Raw genomic sequence first — 17,417 nt, 5'->3', positions numbered from 1 at the left:
CCCAGCACAGATGAAGCCAAGCAGGGATGGGAGTGAGCCCTGACAACAGATCCCTCTCCTAGCAACTGTGTATGCTTCCATAGGGAGACCTGCCTCATTTTTTTTTTTCTTGGAAAGGAATTGCAACAAAGGTTTCCAGGAGTGGGGGAGAATATCCTATATTTATTATGTTTCAGGCATTATTATTACACTTCTAGAAAGTGCATCATGGCCAAATTAAGAGTTGCCCTGCTTGCTACTGACAATCTAGTTGAGTTTTCAAAATGCTAATTTCAAGGCTGAAAAAGGAGTGATCATGTTAACACTTCCGCTCTGCTTGAACTGCATTATTAAATTTCTTGTTCAAATGTCTTCCAGGAGCTCTGGGAGGCATACACACTTCACTTCTCGCAGCTGACCTCTGAGATGAGGCATGCCCAAGCCCAAAATCTCCTAATGAGCTTAATGGCAGAATGACATCCAAGCCCAATCCAAGTCAAAACACTACTGCATTCTCTTGTCCTGACTCCACAGTCTGAGGAACATGCTTGTGTCCATAAGATTAGGCAGACCTTTCTTTCTAAGTCCCTGTCAGATGTTATTTTTAGTGGGTGCATTTGTTTCACATGCTCAATAACAAAGAAAGAGACTAGTCCATTAATTTGGGCTCTTTTTTTACCATTCATCATGCCTATATATTGTAAATAGCATACATGGTTATTAGTTGACAATATATGAAAGAAAGAGAGGATGTATGCATGTATGAATGAATGTGGGGAGAGAGGAGGCATGTATGTCTTTTGTATTTGGCAAAAGCTGTAAATAAAGTGAAAGGTCACTGCTGAGCTCAATCCTCCTGTATACACAGCACCAAACAATTGGGTTAGCCTAGACTGAATGACATTTAGCAAAATAAAGAATGTCATTTATTAGGACGGTGATAAATTAGGTTAAACAGCTGAGTCTGCAGTATTTGAAACCATTAACCTAATAATGCCACACACATACAAACACGTACCCTTGTATCCTGTACAGTAGTCGCTGGAGATGCAGATGGCCACTCAGACCTGCCAGCTGTAGCTGTGGGGCAAGTGAGGACAGAAAGGAATCTCTGCCAGGAGGCAACAGGGGATGTAGGGGGCAGTTCACTTAGCACTGTGCAACTGCACAAATCACCAACTGGAAAGGTACGCAAGAGCACCTATCCAGTCAATAACAGCACATTTGCTCAGCAGTAATTGAGGTGCCACCTGTTTCTGCTGTGACCTTCTGCTTCTTGTAGGTATGGGTGGGAGTTCCCTGTCTCCCTCGCTCACTTTGCAGAGGGAGCCAGATGCTCTGAGTAAAGAACCATCTCACTAGTCATCACTGATCCTATATGGTATCTCAACTCCAGAAAGTCCTGGATGATGTGAATTATCTGGATCTCTTTCAATCAGGTTTCAGGCTTTTGGACTGTTGATTAAGGGGGGCAGCAGAACAGTCAGTGAACGCATCCCTTCCCTATGGTAAATTATACCACCCAGGTAGTTGCTATCAATAAGCATACACAGGAGTGGAAGTTTGGTTAAAGTTTCATAAGAAATACTTTACTCATGGTTCTCATAGTTCATGGCTGCCTACATACATCTTCTGAAGTATCAGAGGCTCCTACTACTTTAGAAGAGAATCCAAGAGCCATTCCCTTTGTGTAAAAGTCTGGTGAAGGTGGTCTGGATGGCACGGAGCCCTGGCACAGCACATTCTCCTTCTTCAGTGATCTGAAAGGAAGAGAGACTGTGAGGAGAAAGGGAGTAAGGAAATAGAAACTAAGGGCCACACCTCCTACAAGGACCATAGAAGGGCAAATAAAGAGGTTTCAGGTAACTGGATTATACTGCCCTCCAGAGTCCTATGTGTGGCATTGCATCCAAATTCCAACGGACAGCCTTGGTGGATGACCTGCACCAAGGGCTGCACAGGGGGAGTGCATCCCTGTTGGTTTTGCTAGACTGCTCAGTGGCCTTTGACATCATCATCCACAGAGTCCTTCTGGGGAGGCTGACCAAGTTGGGGCATGAGGGAACTGAAGTTTGCAGTGATTCCACTCTTTGTAGGCTTCCAGAAGGTGGCTCTGAGAAATGCCTGTTTAGTGTCCTGACCTTTGAAGTGTAGGGTTGATGTCTTGCAACCTTTGAGGTTGCAAGATACTATCTTGTCCCGCATGCTGTTTAACATCAGCATGAAACTGAAGTGAGATGCCTTCCAGGGATTTGAGTGTCACCAAAATAAGGATGATACCCAGCTCTATCTCTCCTTTCCACCAATACTAGGGAGGTAGCTGATGTCCAGCAGCATTGCCTGGAGGCAGTTTGGAAATTGATATAGACTAACAAGCTGAAATTAATTCTGGACAAACCAGAGGTGCCTCTTAGTCTGGAAAACCATGATGCAAGTATTAGACTATGAATCTGCACACCCTCTGTAGGAATAGGTTTCTTCGAATGTTACAGACACTTCTTCAATCACCTGCAAATAGTTGTTACCTCAGAAAACCAAGAAAGTGGCTTTTGACAAGAAGCTACTGACAAGCTTTCATCTTCACCTGTGTGGTTCCACAGCAGAAACACTTTCTGAAACTGTATGGAATTGGTAAGGCAGAATTTTCTGTACCTACAACTGTTGAAGCAAACAAAGGCGTCCCAATGGCTGAATATCCAAAAGCAGTACACCTCTGAACCTTGAGATTCAAAGGGAGCAGGAAAGGGGTATGCCTCAATTCCTGCTGGTGGGCTTCTCAGAGGAAGCTAATGGATCACTGAGGAAAACCTGACCTGACCCAGTAGTGCTCTTCTTATGAGCTACATAAACATTAGACAAGGTTGAGTGATCCCAGAGGTTGACAATCCAGAGGACAGGTATATCAAGAAAGACACTAGCAAACTCTCTGTTCTGGAGATCTGCCACTGTATCCGCGGGGGTTCCGTTCCAGTGCCCTGTGTGGATACAAAAATGTAGATACAGGGACATCTTTATGAATAGTGGCTGCTGCACACCCCCTTGCACCCATTACATTACCCATGTTTTATTGTAGAAGTGCTTGCAGCACGAGTGTTTAACAGTCTTTCTTAACTGAAGAGCTGAACATTCAGGCAATTAGCCTGCATGCTTCAGAGAGACTAACAGGAAGCAGGAACTCCTGCTTCCTGTTAGTTGTTCTGTAGCATGCAGACTGCTCACCTACACATAAGAACAGCCCCACTGGATCAGGCCATAGGCCCATCTAGTCCAGCTTCCTGTATCTCACAGCAGCCCACCAAATGCCCCAGGGAGCACACCAGATAACAAGAGACCTCATCCTGGTGCCCTCCCTTGCATTGGCATTCTGACATAGCCCATTTCTAAAATCAGGAGGTTGCGCATACACATCATGGCTTGTAACCCATAATGGATTTTTCCTCCAGAAACTTGTCCAATCGCCTTTCAAAGGCATCCAGGCCAGATGCCGTCACCACTTCCTGTGGCAAGGAGTTCTGCAGACTGACCACACGCTGAGTAAAGAAATATTTTCTTTTGACTGTCCTAACCCTCCCAACACTCAATTTTAGTGGATGTCCCCTGGTTCTGGTGTTATGTGAGAGTGTAAAGAGCATCCGTTCTTCAGTTAAGGAAGACTGTTAAACAAGAAATACTCAGGCCATAAGCGCTTCTATATAAAGTACAGGTAATGCAATGTGCACGGGAGGTGGGGCTGGATCTGCAAATAACTGAATCCGTGGATACTGGTTCTGCAGATATGGGAGCCTGCCTGAACATTCTTCATTTGTCCCTTGAAGTGGTGATTACATAAACACACTCTTGCCATTTCTACATTATCTTCGTTCAGTGTCGAAAGCTCGTATTTTCTCACTATATAACCCTAGTAAAATACTACCAACAATTGCAATTTTAAGCAGTCAACAGGACAGCAGTGCTGCCCCACAATTATTTCCAAGTTCCATACAGTTTTTAAGGTGCACATTCTTTTAAGATGCATTTTCTACAACAGATCTGTGCACCCTTTGGTTAGGACAGCAAGTAAACACAAACGTTCATTTCATTCCAGTTTATCATAGAACACTCTCACACATTACATTTTCTTGTTGTACACCTAAAATGCACTAAGCCTACATTCGAAAATGAAAATGGTGAATGCAACAAACCCATTGGCGAAGATGTGTGTCATACAGGTACAGTCCCCAGGGAGCCAGAATTGGCTGCATCTCCCTGTTGAGCATACATTCAATGACAAAGGTGGATTTGCCTCAGGGCAATGTGTAAAGTAGCCTTTAAAGTTTTGGAGAGGTTCTTCTCTCCAAAACTGCCTTCTCCCTGAGATTTATATCCCCTAAATGCATTCAGGCTGCATTCAACCAAGGAAGCCACCACCCCCTCTCCCAATTGCTGCTGATGAAATGCCTCCTGGAATGAAGAGCAAGGGCTCTCTGCCACAAGCCTCCTTGGATGTGGTTTATGAGCCAATCGAGACAACGTGGGAGTTACAATTCTTCACATGCCAGGCAGACTCCACTCCATAGGAAAGAGAACTGAGGATCTGCCGAAAGAGTCCCCAGGCTAAGCCAGTTAATTGGTTTCTAGGCAGACTTGCTATGCCAACTGCAGCCTTGTCACATGGATAACAGCAAGTCGTCATGTAGCTACTGAAAAAAAAAGCCACATGCCACCTGGTTCTCTCTTCTAGAGAGAACTAACTAGGCCCTGCTGATGTCAGCTCCCTAATGCTGCAATGGCTACAGACAGAAGGGGCACTCCGTGATAGCACAGCTTTGCCACACGCTGCCAGTCTCTGCAAGTGCCAACAGTAGACAAGACAGACATCCTGGCATCTATGAGCTGTATGTGAACCACAGAGGCCAATAACAATCTCAGTTCATCTCTGGCACACAGATGTTCATTAGAACAACCTAGCCTGCCAACACACTGCCCGTTTGGGTGTTCTTTTTGCATGCTGATCATATGCAGCAACTGTTACCCTGCAGATGCCCAATCTTGTCTGATCTCAGAAGCTAAGCAGTGTCAGGCCTGGTTAGTACTTGGATGGGAGACCACCTGGGAATACCAGGTGCTGTGGGCTTATACCATAGCCTTTCGAGACTGAAGGTTGCCAACCAACCAAATGCATAGACACAGTTCCCAAATACAGAGATGTCAGGATCTCATTACTGAGTCTGATTATTTATGACATATAAAGATGGTTGAAAGCACTAATAGATTCAGTGGAAATTATTAACAGGTTCACTCATTCTTTGTCGTTTACAAGCATGACTATATTACTGGGTTTTGCCTTTCCTGCTTTGCTTGGTCCTGTCTTTCCACTGCTTGAAGAGCCTGTGGGCAGAAGTTCTCTCTTAACTTTCATTTGATAACTAGTTAAAATGTTCATTATACTAATACTTAGTATTTATACAGGGCTTTAAAGTTCAAATTACTGGTAGAAAATGTGGAAAAGCCCCCACCCAAACCCATCTTAAAGCTCAGCCTCATTACAACTTGCACATCAGGGGCCCCAAATTCATGCCTTAGACCCTTAACTCCAAAGCCTTTCATTCTCACTGCTCTCTCCTTCCCCAGAATGTACTTGGCACTGACTGCACCAGTAGCAATAGGAGCCTAGGCAATAACAAAAGCTGGCTGCAAAGCTTCCAGTACGCCAGAGGTTCCCATACTGGCGTGTCACAACCTCTATTGCTGCCCCCTTAAGGGGCAGAGGGACAGCGATTGCAGTGACACGATTGCCATGACCGTGCCACCGCTGCGGACAAAAGGGGTTTCCTCTACTTACTTGGGGGTCGCTATGGCTTTCTGGAGGCTTGGGGGAGTCCACAACTTGCTCTGCAAGCCTCCCACTGCTGCCTCCAAACTGCTGTAAACAGTAAAAAAAAAAGCCATTCTGGTTTTTGTCGTGAAAACAGAAGTGGTTTTTTTTTTTTTAGCATTTTACAGCAGTTTGGAAGCGCCAGGAGGCCTGCAGAGGGGGTTGCATGTTCCTGGAGCCTTCAAAGAGCCATAGTGACCCTCATGGAAGTAGGGGTAAAAGAAAAAGAAAAAAACCTCTTTTGTCCCTGGCAACAGCACAATCATGAAGATCCCGTCACTGCCCCTTCCTCTCCCCTGCAAGCACTTACAGGTTCACAAACTCTCCCTGAGTGTTTAGGAACTGCTATAGTATTTCCAAAACACTGTTACAGCAGTAGCCCAAGTCCAGAACGCCTGGGAAGTGTAGTTTCTAAGGACTCCCAAGTCTTGGTAAATGGTACAATGCCGCAGCAGAGTTTTTCAACTTAATGAAAGCATGGGAATCTGTCGGTAGGGCCAAATTAGAATGGTAAAGGAAGGGAGCAACAGAGGGGAGGATTGCTACTGTGCTTATTATGAACTAGGCCCAGCCTTCAGAGAAAGTTGGTCTTGGCTTAAATAGGTCAGAACTTGAGGACTTGATTTCTGAGCTCTCCCAGTTTGAAATTTAGCTCCATCACTGACTCGCATACAGTTATATGCAGTTAACTCACATACAATTGTGTATGTTGTTGAAATCCTCACACTGGCCTTGAAAAGTAGGTGAAATACTCTCCTGTATTCCATTTGGAGAACTGAGGCAAAAATAGAATATAGCAAGTGCCTGATTTGCTTGGAACTCTTCCCCCAACATATATGACAGAACAGATCACAGCATGGTAACCGTTCCCCAATGGCTTGGTAACATTTACGTCCCTAAACATTTACTTCCCTCAGGTCCTGAGTTCCACACAGTATCAAATACAGAGTGACCTGTCCTCTGGTTGGCTCCATGACTAGCTGCACTAAGGCACAGACATTTAGCATGCCACTGGTTCTCCACATTCTACCAGGTTTCCCTTATGTTCACCATATCAATGTTTTCCCTAGCCACCAAACACCCGTTCTCCCACCTTCTGTCAACTTCAGGCATTTGCATAAAAGCACCTATATAACAGGCTCTCCGAGAAGGGCTGCTTGTTTGCGCCTTTATCCACGCAGCATCTCATCTGGCTGGACCGGCTGTCATGTCCCATCATCATAAGCATCTGTTGAAGTGGGGTTGTAACCTCTGGTAGCTCTACTTCTGGATTTTTGCCTGCAATAGTTTTTCTTGATCTACAGGCATCAGTAGTGACCTTGCAGGCTATACTCATCTCTTTTTGGCATGTATGGGATTTTAGCATTTACAATGGATTGCCCTCTATGTTTCTAAGCCCCTTAGATTTCTTTGCAGTACAAGCAAGCAAATTCACATACAGTTTTCAAAAGGAAAGACATGACCCTGAAGAACTAGACAGGGCAACTGAGACTCCCTTGACCTTGACCATAGTTCCCAATTTAGTAGCTTTGACAGGCAATCCTGTTTTCCTCTTCTGGGAACCCCACACATGACTTCTGCAAGGTTCCCAGCAGGTCATGCCACTTTAGTACCAATCTGAAATTTTTCATTGCAGTTAACATAATTAAAATGAAAGCTATGACTGCCCTATGTTAATCCTCTGTGACTAGGGCTGTGACTTCACTGCTTTGACAACTGCTGCAGATCCCTTGCTCTTCTCTTATTCACAATTTGAACAAATATGAGTTCAAATGTGTTTGCTGGTCACATTTGCTGGTCAAAATAAAGGACACAGGCTTTATTTTCAACATTTAGCTCAATTCAGTACATAACAGATTATAGGTATTGTGTTCTGTTAGGATGAACAAAAAGCTTGCTTTTTAATTCATATTTTACCTTAGGCTCACAGAGAGGTTACCATTAACTTTTAATCCCAGGCTAGAGGTTTACAGGATCTCCACGGAAAGGGAGTAGCAAATCTAGTGAGCAGACATTGAGGGGACCCCTTGATGTCCTCGCTGTTAGAATCAGAGGCAAAAAAACAGTCTTGAATCTGCTTGGCAGACTGTAAGGATTGCAACAGTTCATGGGTGTACAATTTTGGAGGGGACACTTTCCCTAAAAGTCAAGTTCTGAATGAAACAGCAATACAGAATACTTTTTTAATAGGAAGAAAATAAGCATTGATTATTCTAGAATGCACTGCAGCCATTGGGTAGAATGGCTACCAACCACACTGGGACAAAGAGCACGAAAATGAATCAGTGCTAAAGGAAGCTGTGTTATCCAGCATATGCTTGTAGTTGACAGACAGACAAATTTTTGTAAGCTATGTCAAGCATTTTTAAGGTAAAAGAGGGTACAAACCTGCCACCTGTAGAACCATGTACAGGTTGAGTCTCATTATTTGAGAGGGTTCAGATCCCAGAACTCACCTGGATGGCAAAAATCACACTAAAGGAAATAAAAAACAAAATCTCTGCTCCAGTGATTTAAAGACAGCCTTGCTGACTTTGTGATGTTAAGACAGAGTCATTAGGCAGACAATCCATCAATCAGTCTCTCTCCAGGCAAGCCGGCAACCCCTCCCTTCACCCAGAGCAAAGTGATCTTTCTTTCACATGGGGGAAGGGAGGGGCCACTTTTCCTTGGAGAGAGAATCAGCTGGCTGCCCTCTCTGGCATTAACAAGGCTATTGTTAAATGACCGTTTTCCTTTAATTTAAAGCAGGGGTCTCCAAACCCCGGCCCAGGGGCCAGATGCAGCCAGCGGCGAGCCTCTTGCCCCCTGAAAGCCCCTGGCCCACTTTGCCAAACATGACTGGAACTGTGCTCTGGTTGTATCTGGAGGGTGTTCTAAGGGCCAGAGAGGTTGAATGAATGAGCCCATTCATTCATTTATTCACATATCTAAGTTCCATCTCTAATTTATTTATATATAAATTTTATATTTAAATTTTTTCAGCCCTCAAAACCATGCCAAAAATTTGATGCGGCCCTCTGGCCAAAAAGTTTGGAGATGCCTGATTTAAAGGACCCTTCTCATCAAGTTGAGATAGAAAAATCTATGGAATCTGTGGTTAATGAGGTTATACCTGCAATCCCTTGCATGACTCTCTACAATAGTAAGAAAAGCAGTTTTTAAAACTGTTATTTTACAGGGATGCATTTTTCCCCTTTTCCAGGGATCAGCACATTCCTTCTCATTTGCAGTGGCTATTTGTGTTGAGTCAAATCTGTGTATAAAAAAAATCCGTGTATAACAAGGTTGCACCTGTACATTCTATGCCACCTGTAAGCCACTTCCGCCCAACATACCATATATGCAACAGGGATCAAATGTGTACACCTGTGGGCTGAGCAGAAATGAGTTTTTAATCACAGATATTAGTATTATAACATAGTATTTAGTATAATTTATTTAGTTCTACAAAATAGTTTTTACTAAGTAACAAAGGTAATATAACATAACAGAAATACCTCACACCACTAACTTGACTGTGGGCTCAATTTTATCCAACCTTCCTGCACTGATGCCGCCCTAATGTAGCCCCAAGAGAAGGAAACAAACATTCCCTTACCTTGAGGAGGCCTCCACGACTGGCCTCCCCACCACAGAAAGCAGTGATTCCCCTGCCGGCATGACTGCATCAGTGTTGGAAAGTTGGGTAGAATTGGGCCTTAAGAGGCATTTTTAAAGTGCTGGTTCTCTTAGGCAGAAGGAGAGCAATTGTCACCACCCATTCCAAAACAGCATCTTTTCAAGTGGTTGGTTGCTACTATCTTTTTCATACCGTTTCCTTTGGGGAGAGGGTTAAAATTGTGAGACCTCTTAAATAACACAGGCCTACGAAATTGAGGGTCAGAAATGTTTTTCCCAAACTTTATGGCGGTTTGATATGAATTTGGGTTGCCGATTCCAAAAATGGCATCCGTTTTGCTCTACCACGTCTAGTTTTGGAGATATAGTATAGCCTCATTAGTGAATGGTTCAAGCAGCTTCCTCATGAGGAAGCTATGGTGTAGGCTCCCTCATGAGGAAGTTGCTTAAACCATTCACTAAAGAGGCTATGCTGTGTCTCCAAAACTAGATGTGATAGGGCATTTTTGGAATCAGCACCCCAAATATACCCAGGAATTGGTGTAACCCAGGAATTGGTGTAAGGAAGCAAAATGTGGGTTGGCCTGTGCAATCATTTTACTTATTTTGTTATGTAAACTGCTTTGACACTAGGGGGCATGTCATTTTTTTTTTTTTTTGGAACCTATTTGAATTTTGGGATCCAAGTTTTGTTGTGCTTTATTGTTTTTAATTGTCTTATTTTTATACATATTTATATATTTTATGTTTTGTTATTTGTGAGCCATCTTAAGTGCCCTTTGCTGGAATAGAAAGGTGGGATATAAATAAATAAATAAAGAGCCTAATCCTGTGCTCGGCAGCACAGCTCAGTGCTGCCAAGCACTGTTGCAAACATGCCATAAGGCACGTTTGCTAGCCTCACCTCCCTGGTCTCCCGCCCATGCTAGCCCAGCACCAGGCAGTACTGGGCTAGCGAGGGGCGGTCACCCAGCTTCCACGGCTTGGCGTTCTCCCAGACTGCCAAGCCATGGCACAGTAGATGGGGGCAGGGACGGGGACGGGGAGGAAGCGTTCCAGGGAGGGGGGAGGCTGGTGGGGGCGGAGAGAGGGCAGGGGGAGGTATGACGCGGAGGCGTGATCCAGGGAGGGGGCCGGGCTGGAGGCGTGCTGGGGGAGGGAGGGAAGCGGGTCCGCGGAGCTCTGCTCCTCAGGATCTAAGGCACTCGGGGAGGGTTCCACGCCCTACACGAGCACCTTTACCTTACTGCCGACCTTTTGGTCGGTGGTAAAGTGAGTAGCCCCATTGCAGGGTTGCTTACCTTACCCAGGAGAAGGGGACGAAAGTAGCCTGGGGTGCCCAGGATCCAGCGGCAGCCGTTCTCGGTGCCACCGAGCCTGGGCGCCCCGGGCAGCTCAGGATTGGGCTGCCCATGTTATAGTAAAGTGATATTATAATTTTAATTAATTATTATTGATGATGATGATAGTAATAATTCCCTTAATAACAGTGTTAGAGTCTCGAAACAGATGTGTTTCCCAACAGAAAAACCAATTCAAACCGACTACTGTACTAAAGGCAAAATTCCTTAAATGATCTGCATCAAGACGAACAGCACAAGCCTAGGCATGTCTACTCAAAAGTAAGTCCCACTGAGTTCAATAGAACTTATACCCAGGTAAGTATCTATAGCAGTGGTTCCCAACGTTTTTTGTCTAGTGATTCCCTTGATCTCATAGGCCATTGGCCATGGCTCCCCATTAGTACTACAATCCTATACATTGTATAGGGTGGCAGGTTTTCATGAGGGTTCTGCAACTTCCTTGCTGGTTTCCACAGTTTCCCAGGGAGCCATGGCTCACAGTTTGGGAAACACTGATCTGTAGGATTGTAGCCAAGGAGCCCAATCCTATCTTGCGCCGGAACAGGCAGGCTGATGGTACTGTGCTACATCCAGTGCAAGTTTGGGGCTGTCTCTGGCTCAGCCTGAGGCAAGGGGAAACATTTCCTAAATCAGTGGCTCAAATCTGAGCAGCCTGGGACTTCCCCGGGCTGCACAGGAACGGGACTAGGATCCAGAATAAGTGTCTTGCCTCCCACTCCCTACCCACCCTCTCCAGGGAACACCAGCTGCCTGCCCTCCCCTCTGGCCCGAAAAGCCTTGGTCCCTTGGTCCTCTCTTCCGAGGTTACGCTGTTTAAGTAAGATCACTTGCACGAGTGTTTAGGCAAATCAGATTATGCAGAGATGTTTCCACCAATAACCTGCAAGAGCCCAGCAAGTAAAAACTCACAGAACGGATAATATAACAATCAAATAGTTCCCCAAACCTCTGAAACAGGACAATTTTAATGTACTATCTAAAAGCTATCGTGGATGGAGGAAAATGAACCTGTCTAAGAAAGGAGTCCCACCCTCTCAGTGCTTCTACTAATAATGCCATGTCCTTTGTAATTAGTACTTCCAGTGTTGGGAAAACACAGATCAGAGTTTCTGGAGATGATGAAAGGGTTGCATCTAATGGTCTGCGTCTGCTTTGTATGCAGAAGGTTGCAAGTTCTACCCCTAGCATCTCCATCCAGGAAAGATTCCTATCTGAAATCCTGGATAGCTGCTGCCAGTCTAGACCAGCATTTCTCAAAGGATGCTCCTAGGATCCCCGGGGCTCCCTAAGACCATTTTAGGGACTTCATTAGCACATCATATGTGGCCACCATCTGCTCATTGGAGCCGGCACTCTGGGGATCCCTGAGACTCCATGTGTGCACTGGCAGGGCTTCCCCAGGGAGGGTTCCAAAGACTGAAAAAGTTTTAGAAGTGCTGGTCTGCTGGCCTTGATGAACTCAACGGAAGGCAGCTTCATGTGCTCCTACCCTTCTGCCATTGAGCTTTGATCAGTCCCATTCCCAAATTTTTCCAACTATATTTTGGAAATATAGTCCAAATTTTTCAAACTATACAGTTTTGAAAGCCAACAAGGAAAGATGGTCTGCTCAAAAGATGCCACAAAAGAACATATCAGAACTTTACTAACAGGCAGCAGCAAATTTTACCAGTTACAAATGCTGAGAATAGGAATCCAGGATTGTAGAAGCATTGATTTCCATATAAAATCCCTGGCCAGCATTTCAGAAAATAATGTAATGACTTTATGTTTAGGGAAAGTCATCATCATTAATATTTGTTTATTCTAACCTGACCCAGGCTTTGTCTCTTGCAATGCCCTGGGAGCATCATTTACTCTGCAAATTCCCTGAGCTATGCTAGCGTACAAACCAAGGATGTCACTCACTGACATGTTCCTCTGGGCAACACTACAGGCCATGTTCTTCTCTTGCATCATGTTCCCTCCAGGATTCAGTTCTTAATTAACACTCTGAGACATTTCATCCCCCAAACAGTAAACCTGCTGTAGTGATTAGCGATGGTTACAATAATGTGCAATGTCACTCCAGTCTTTGCGAGACAAAAGGTGAAACGGTTGATACAAAACAGGTCTGGATTTCAGGCACACACCTGTGCAGCACCGAACAGATGCTGGGAGAAATCAGTAAGGCTAGCAGGAAGCCAGTCCAAGACGCAAACACAGTTGGGAAGCTTGAAATATTCTTAGTATAAAGATGCTGTGGAAGTTCAAAAGATAACAAGGAAGTGCCACTAGTGTACTGGGAGGGCAGTACACTGAGGAACGCTGGGCCAACAAAGAGGCCTGAGGAGAGGGGACAAAATCCTCAGAGCCCAGGTTTCCAGAGGGCCTGGGCCAGGACAGAACAAACTATAAAGATCAAAACAGATGTATTAAAATAAATAAATTTGGTCACCTTGATCTCAGCCTATCCAGGGCTGTATTTCCACTACAGCTTTAACCCACTTTCAATGTGCTTCAATTATCCAATGCATTCTATAAACTGTGGTTTGTTAAGGGTTGCTCTAACAGTTCTCAGGTTGCTTAACAAACCACAGTCCCCTCAGAACGCATTGGGGTAATACCATAGCATTGAAAGTGGATTAAAGCTGTAGTGGAAACGTGGCCCAGGTCTTCTCCATGAGCACCAACACGCATTAATACAATTCAAACATGGGAAAGTGAAACATACACCTTCAGACCAGAACTACTAGACCCTAGTAATAGATCACCCAGTCTACATTATTCCTAGACCCCAATAGTAAACTCCACCCCTTCTTCTAGCTTAGTGTATGTCTAAGAACAGTGTTTCTCAACCAGTGGTATGGGTACCACTAATGGTATCTGAGGTGGTGTCTGGTGGTACTCAGAGAACCCCTGGACACCTGCTGTATGGCAGTGAGACCAGGAGCACGATGCAACAAACATAGTAGGAAGCTCAACTCGGCAGGCAGAGCTCCAAAACATACTTTCCGGTGCTTGAAAAAGCCCTCCCGCCCACTCTGAGCCTCTAACTGGTGTTTGTTGCATAGCATCTGGCCTCTTAACTCAGAAGTAACATGATGATGTCATCACCAGTTTTTTTGGGTGGTATTTTGAATAGGTGGAATATGTGAAGTGGTACAGCAGAGGACAAACCTTGAGAAACACTGGTCTAGAACATATGGCTTTGAATCAAGTCTACAGGTGTTTTGGCAAGTACTGATGGACTGCCAGAATCCATCACTAAGTTCAGTAATTCTGTCAAGTGGCTACAGACAATATGAAACCTATCCTTGAACAGGAGCATGTGGCTTCAGGTACCATTATCCTTTGGACCTTAAGAGGACTTTGCCACATCTGCATCTGCAAATGGGAGTGTCTCCCAAAAGCCTGTCTATCATTGCAGGGTCCCCAAAAAGACACTTGGCTCCTCATCTTCCTACTTTCTAAGGGTAAGAAAGGAACTGAGCTAGTGTTCCCAAGATTTTCCCTACTGTCCAATGGGGGAGGGGGCATGAGAAATGTTATTACCCACAGTTCACAATGTGGAGGTCTAATGCACCAAGGATGGTCCAGTCTGGTGACAGCCAGACCTTGACACCAGACCTCCACAACTGGTACTTGGTGAGTGGCGTGGGTTTTGGAAGCTCTCTGAGGGAAGAGAGCAGATCACACTGCATTATGCTCCTACTAGTTTCACTGGAGGCACAACAGGCTCTGATTTGACTTTGTTGGGAATAAACAGACCTATTTTTTTCTGAATATGTCATTTTGTTTAATAGTGTTGAGCTCTATCTACTGTCTTTCCTTATCCCCGTTACCTTATCTTTCTCTTTATGTTTGTCTATTTATTTATTTGGTAAGCTTATGAGCAGGAACTTGTCACTATGCACAGTACCTTGTTTTTTAGGCACTTAAATAATATATTGTGAATAAAAATAGAAGAAATACTATACTGTATAATAAAAAAATAACTATGACGTTGATTACAATTTTTTTTTAAATGGTGACATTGTAAGCCTGATTTATTTTAAGAGCAATTCTCGCATTGCATCTAGTGTTCCATCTGCTATCTAGTAATATTTTTACCAACACTCCAAGCAAAATAGTTTAAATTCCATTTCCTTTTACTAGCTTTTGAGGCTTTTTAAAATGAGAGGTATCTTCGTGCTACAGATATCAACGTATGAATATTTCCATGACCCATTTATATTCCTGTTTGCCGTCTGGCAAGGGGTTCCCAATCTGTCAATCAATAACCTGATCGCCTGCCTTCTGCCAGCTAACTAATGAGCTGATTTTCCATCACAAAGTCACAAGTCATCATTCTGCACATATCTCATACTCGTCAACGCATCGGAGTAACTCTGTCTGAGAATCCAAAGGAAGCAAAAAAAAATATAAATGCTTCAGCTAAATATGAAGAATCAAGACGAATTTTTTAAAACTATCAACACAATAGTTAAAGCAGAAATGCTGCCGAAACTTACCACCAGAGCCGTCGATCTGTTGCTCAGAAGTTTTTCAATTTCTCGGGCTGCACTCTCTACCAACTGCTGCGCGTTGTTCGCTTCTACTGTATATAAATGTTTGTTGTTCTCATATATCTGCAAAAGCAAAGAAAATGAGAAATGACCAAGGCACTGATGCAGCCAAGCATGGTGAGAGATAATTAGAGCCCCAAACGCTAAACCACATGCCCAAAGCAATTTTCATTTGACCCCAGCAGTCTGTTTGAGTCAAAATGTGGGGAAAAACATCATTCTGGGGAAAGCATTTTCAAATTCTTAGAGATGCCATGATAATACTTAGCATTTGTAACACACTTTTTAATGTTCAAATTACTACAGGTATATTATCTTTTTAAATAATATTAAGAAGAATCCTGTGAAGTAAATCGGTTTTATTACCCTCAGCTAGGGCGCTGAAGCTGAGAAAGAATGGCATGGCTAAGTCCTCCAGGTAAGTTCATGACAGAGGTGAAATGAGAACTTGGGATTTGCACCTCACGGCCCAAACCTATCCAGCACAGGAGCAGCAGCTCCAAACGCCCACCACTGGATCCTGTGCTGGATCCAAGCAGGCTGGAGGTCTGGATGGTCAACTGACCAGCTGCTCAACACCCAGTGTGAAGCAAATGAACACATCTGTTCACCGCTGCCCTGCATGCCACCCCTGCAGAGTCACATGGAAATGGAATGTCCCAATTGTGCAGTTAAAATACTTCAGGAAGAGGAAAGTTAGGTGAGCTCATTCCTCAGGTGACTATCAACTGAACAGTCCAAATATGATGCATATAACTTGATTGTGCAACAATTGATCACTCACAGCTGAAGCCTTCTTCCAGGATTTACTCTTCATGAAAGACAACCATGTAAGGGGCTCTACAGAATCTTGCTATGTAGTTCACTGCCATAATGCATACATCAACCCCACCCCATTCAGCTTTTGTCTGCAGAGACAAATGTGGAACACAGGGAGAGCTCCTCCCTGGAACATTCCAGGGCTCCAAGGAGAACTTATGACGAGGATTCAAGTGTGCATGCAAACTGATTCCAATGAAAAGCACTTCAAGGTGGTACAACTGAAACCTCTATCTGTGATGGCAATATGGGTAAGGAATCTCTTGGGTAAGAGCCACCACACTATACTTTTGGTTGTCCTATGAGGGAGAGAACATCGCTAAAGATGGGTAGAGAGAGCACAACTAACAACAAAATGAGCCAGTGCTCCCAAAAACCAAACACATGAGCTAAACAATTGAGGGAAATAAAAATCCAACTTAATTTAAATCAACAGGACTTTCACTACTGACCTCAAGAGGGTGTGGACTGCAGTCTACAACTGTAGATACATTAATGTCAGATAAGTAAACAGGGAAATCCAGATTTCCAAATCCAGCAGATGGTCTGAGTTTACACAAGCATTACGCCTCTGTGAAACTCTGCTTGGTGGGTGTCACATTGTCTCAAGGGAAGTAAACCCAGGCAGCACAAACACAAGACTAGACCCAATACTAATTCACTGGCCAAGTTCCAGCCGCTTCTGGCGCAACACATTTCAAAAAGAAAAAAAACAAAACCATTGAGTTTTGGAAACTATTAACAAACTCAAACAGCAGCTGCAAGCTAATCAAGTTACAGCTCCACAGAAGCCCTTAAAAGACCAAAGATGTGCAGGTTGAAATTGATCAACACAACTGTTCAGTGGCCTTTTGCAGTACCAATGAATATAAAATAGAGCTTCGATGAACCTTAGCAGGAGTCCAGTTTATATTCTAGAACACAGCATAGTAAAAGTGTGCGCAATATCAGCAATCATAAGCAAAACACCCATTAATCCCTTGAAGACGGTTCGGAAACTGCAATTAGTGCAGAATGCGGCGGCCCGCGTGGTTACTGGAGGTAGACGGTTCGACTCTGTCAGTCCGCTTCTCCAGCGGCTGCACTGGCTGCCCATTCGTTTCCGGGCCCAATTCAAGGTGCTGGTATTGACCTTTAAAGCCCTATACTGCTCTGGACCAGGGTATCTTAGAGATTGCCTGCTCCCGTACAATCCGGCTCGCCCTCTCAGGTCATCAGAGAAGGCCTTTTTAC

The 17,417-nt window shown here is 44.3% G+C and overlaps 1 protein-coding gene across 5 annotated transcripts in view; it reads right to left on the bottom strand.

Moving 5' to 3' along the window:
* Nucleotides 1–17,417, bottom strand: part of CACNA2D1 (calcium voltage-gated channel auxiliary subunit alpha2delta 1) — a 472,859-nt gene that overhangs the window by 362,596 nt on the left and 92,846 nt on the right. For all 5 annotated transcript variants that reach the window (XM_066634567.1, XM_066634568.1, XM_066634570.1 and 2 more), the window contains exon 3: nucleotides 15,312–15,428. In XM_066634567.1, the coding sequence (XP_066490664.1) occupies nucleotides 15,312–15,428 (117 nt within the window). The remainder of the gene's footprint in view (nucleotides 1–15,311; nucleotides 15,429–17,417) is intronic.

This window comes from Tiliqua scincoides, chromosome 7 (genome assembly GCF_035046505.1).
Source record: "Tiliqua scincoides isolate rTilSci1 chromosome 7, rTilSci1.hap2, whole genome shotgun sequence".
NCBI classification, from domain to species: Eukaryota; Metazoa; Chordata; class Lepidosauria; order Squamata; family Scincidae; genus Tiliqua; species Tiliqua scincoides.
The sequence above is the reverse complement of the archived record's forward strand: the minus strand, read 5'-3'. Positions and strand labels throughout refer to the sequence as shown.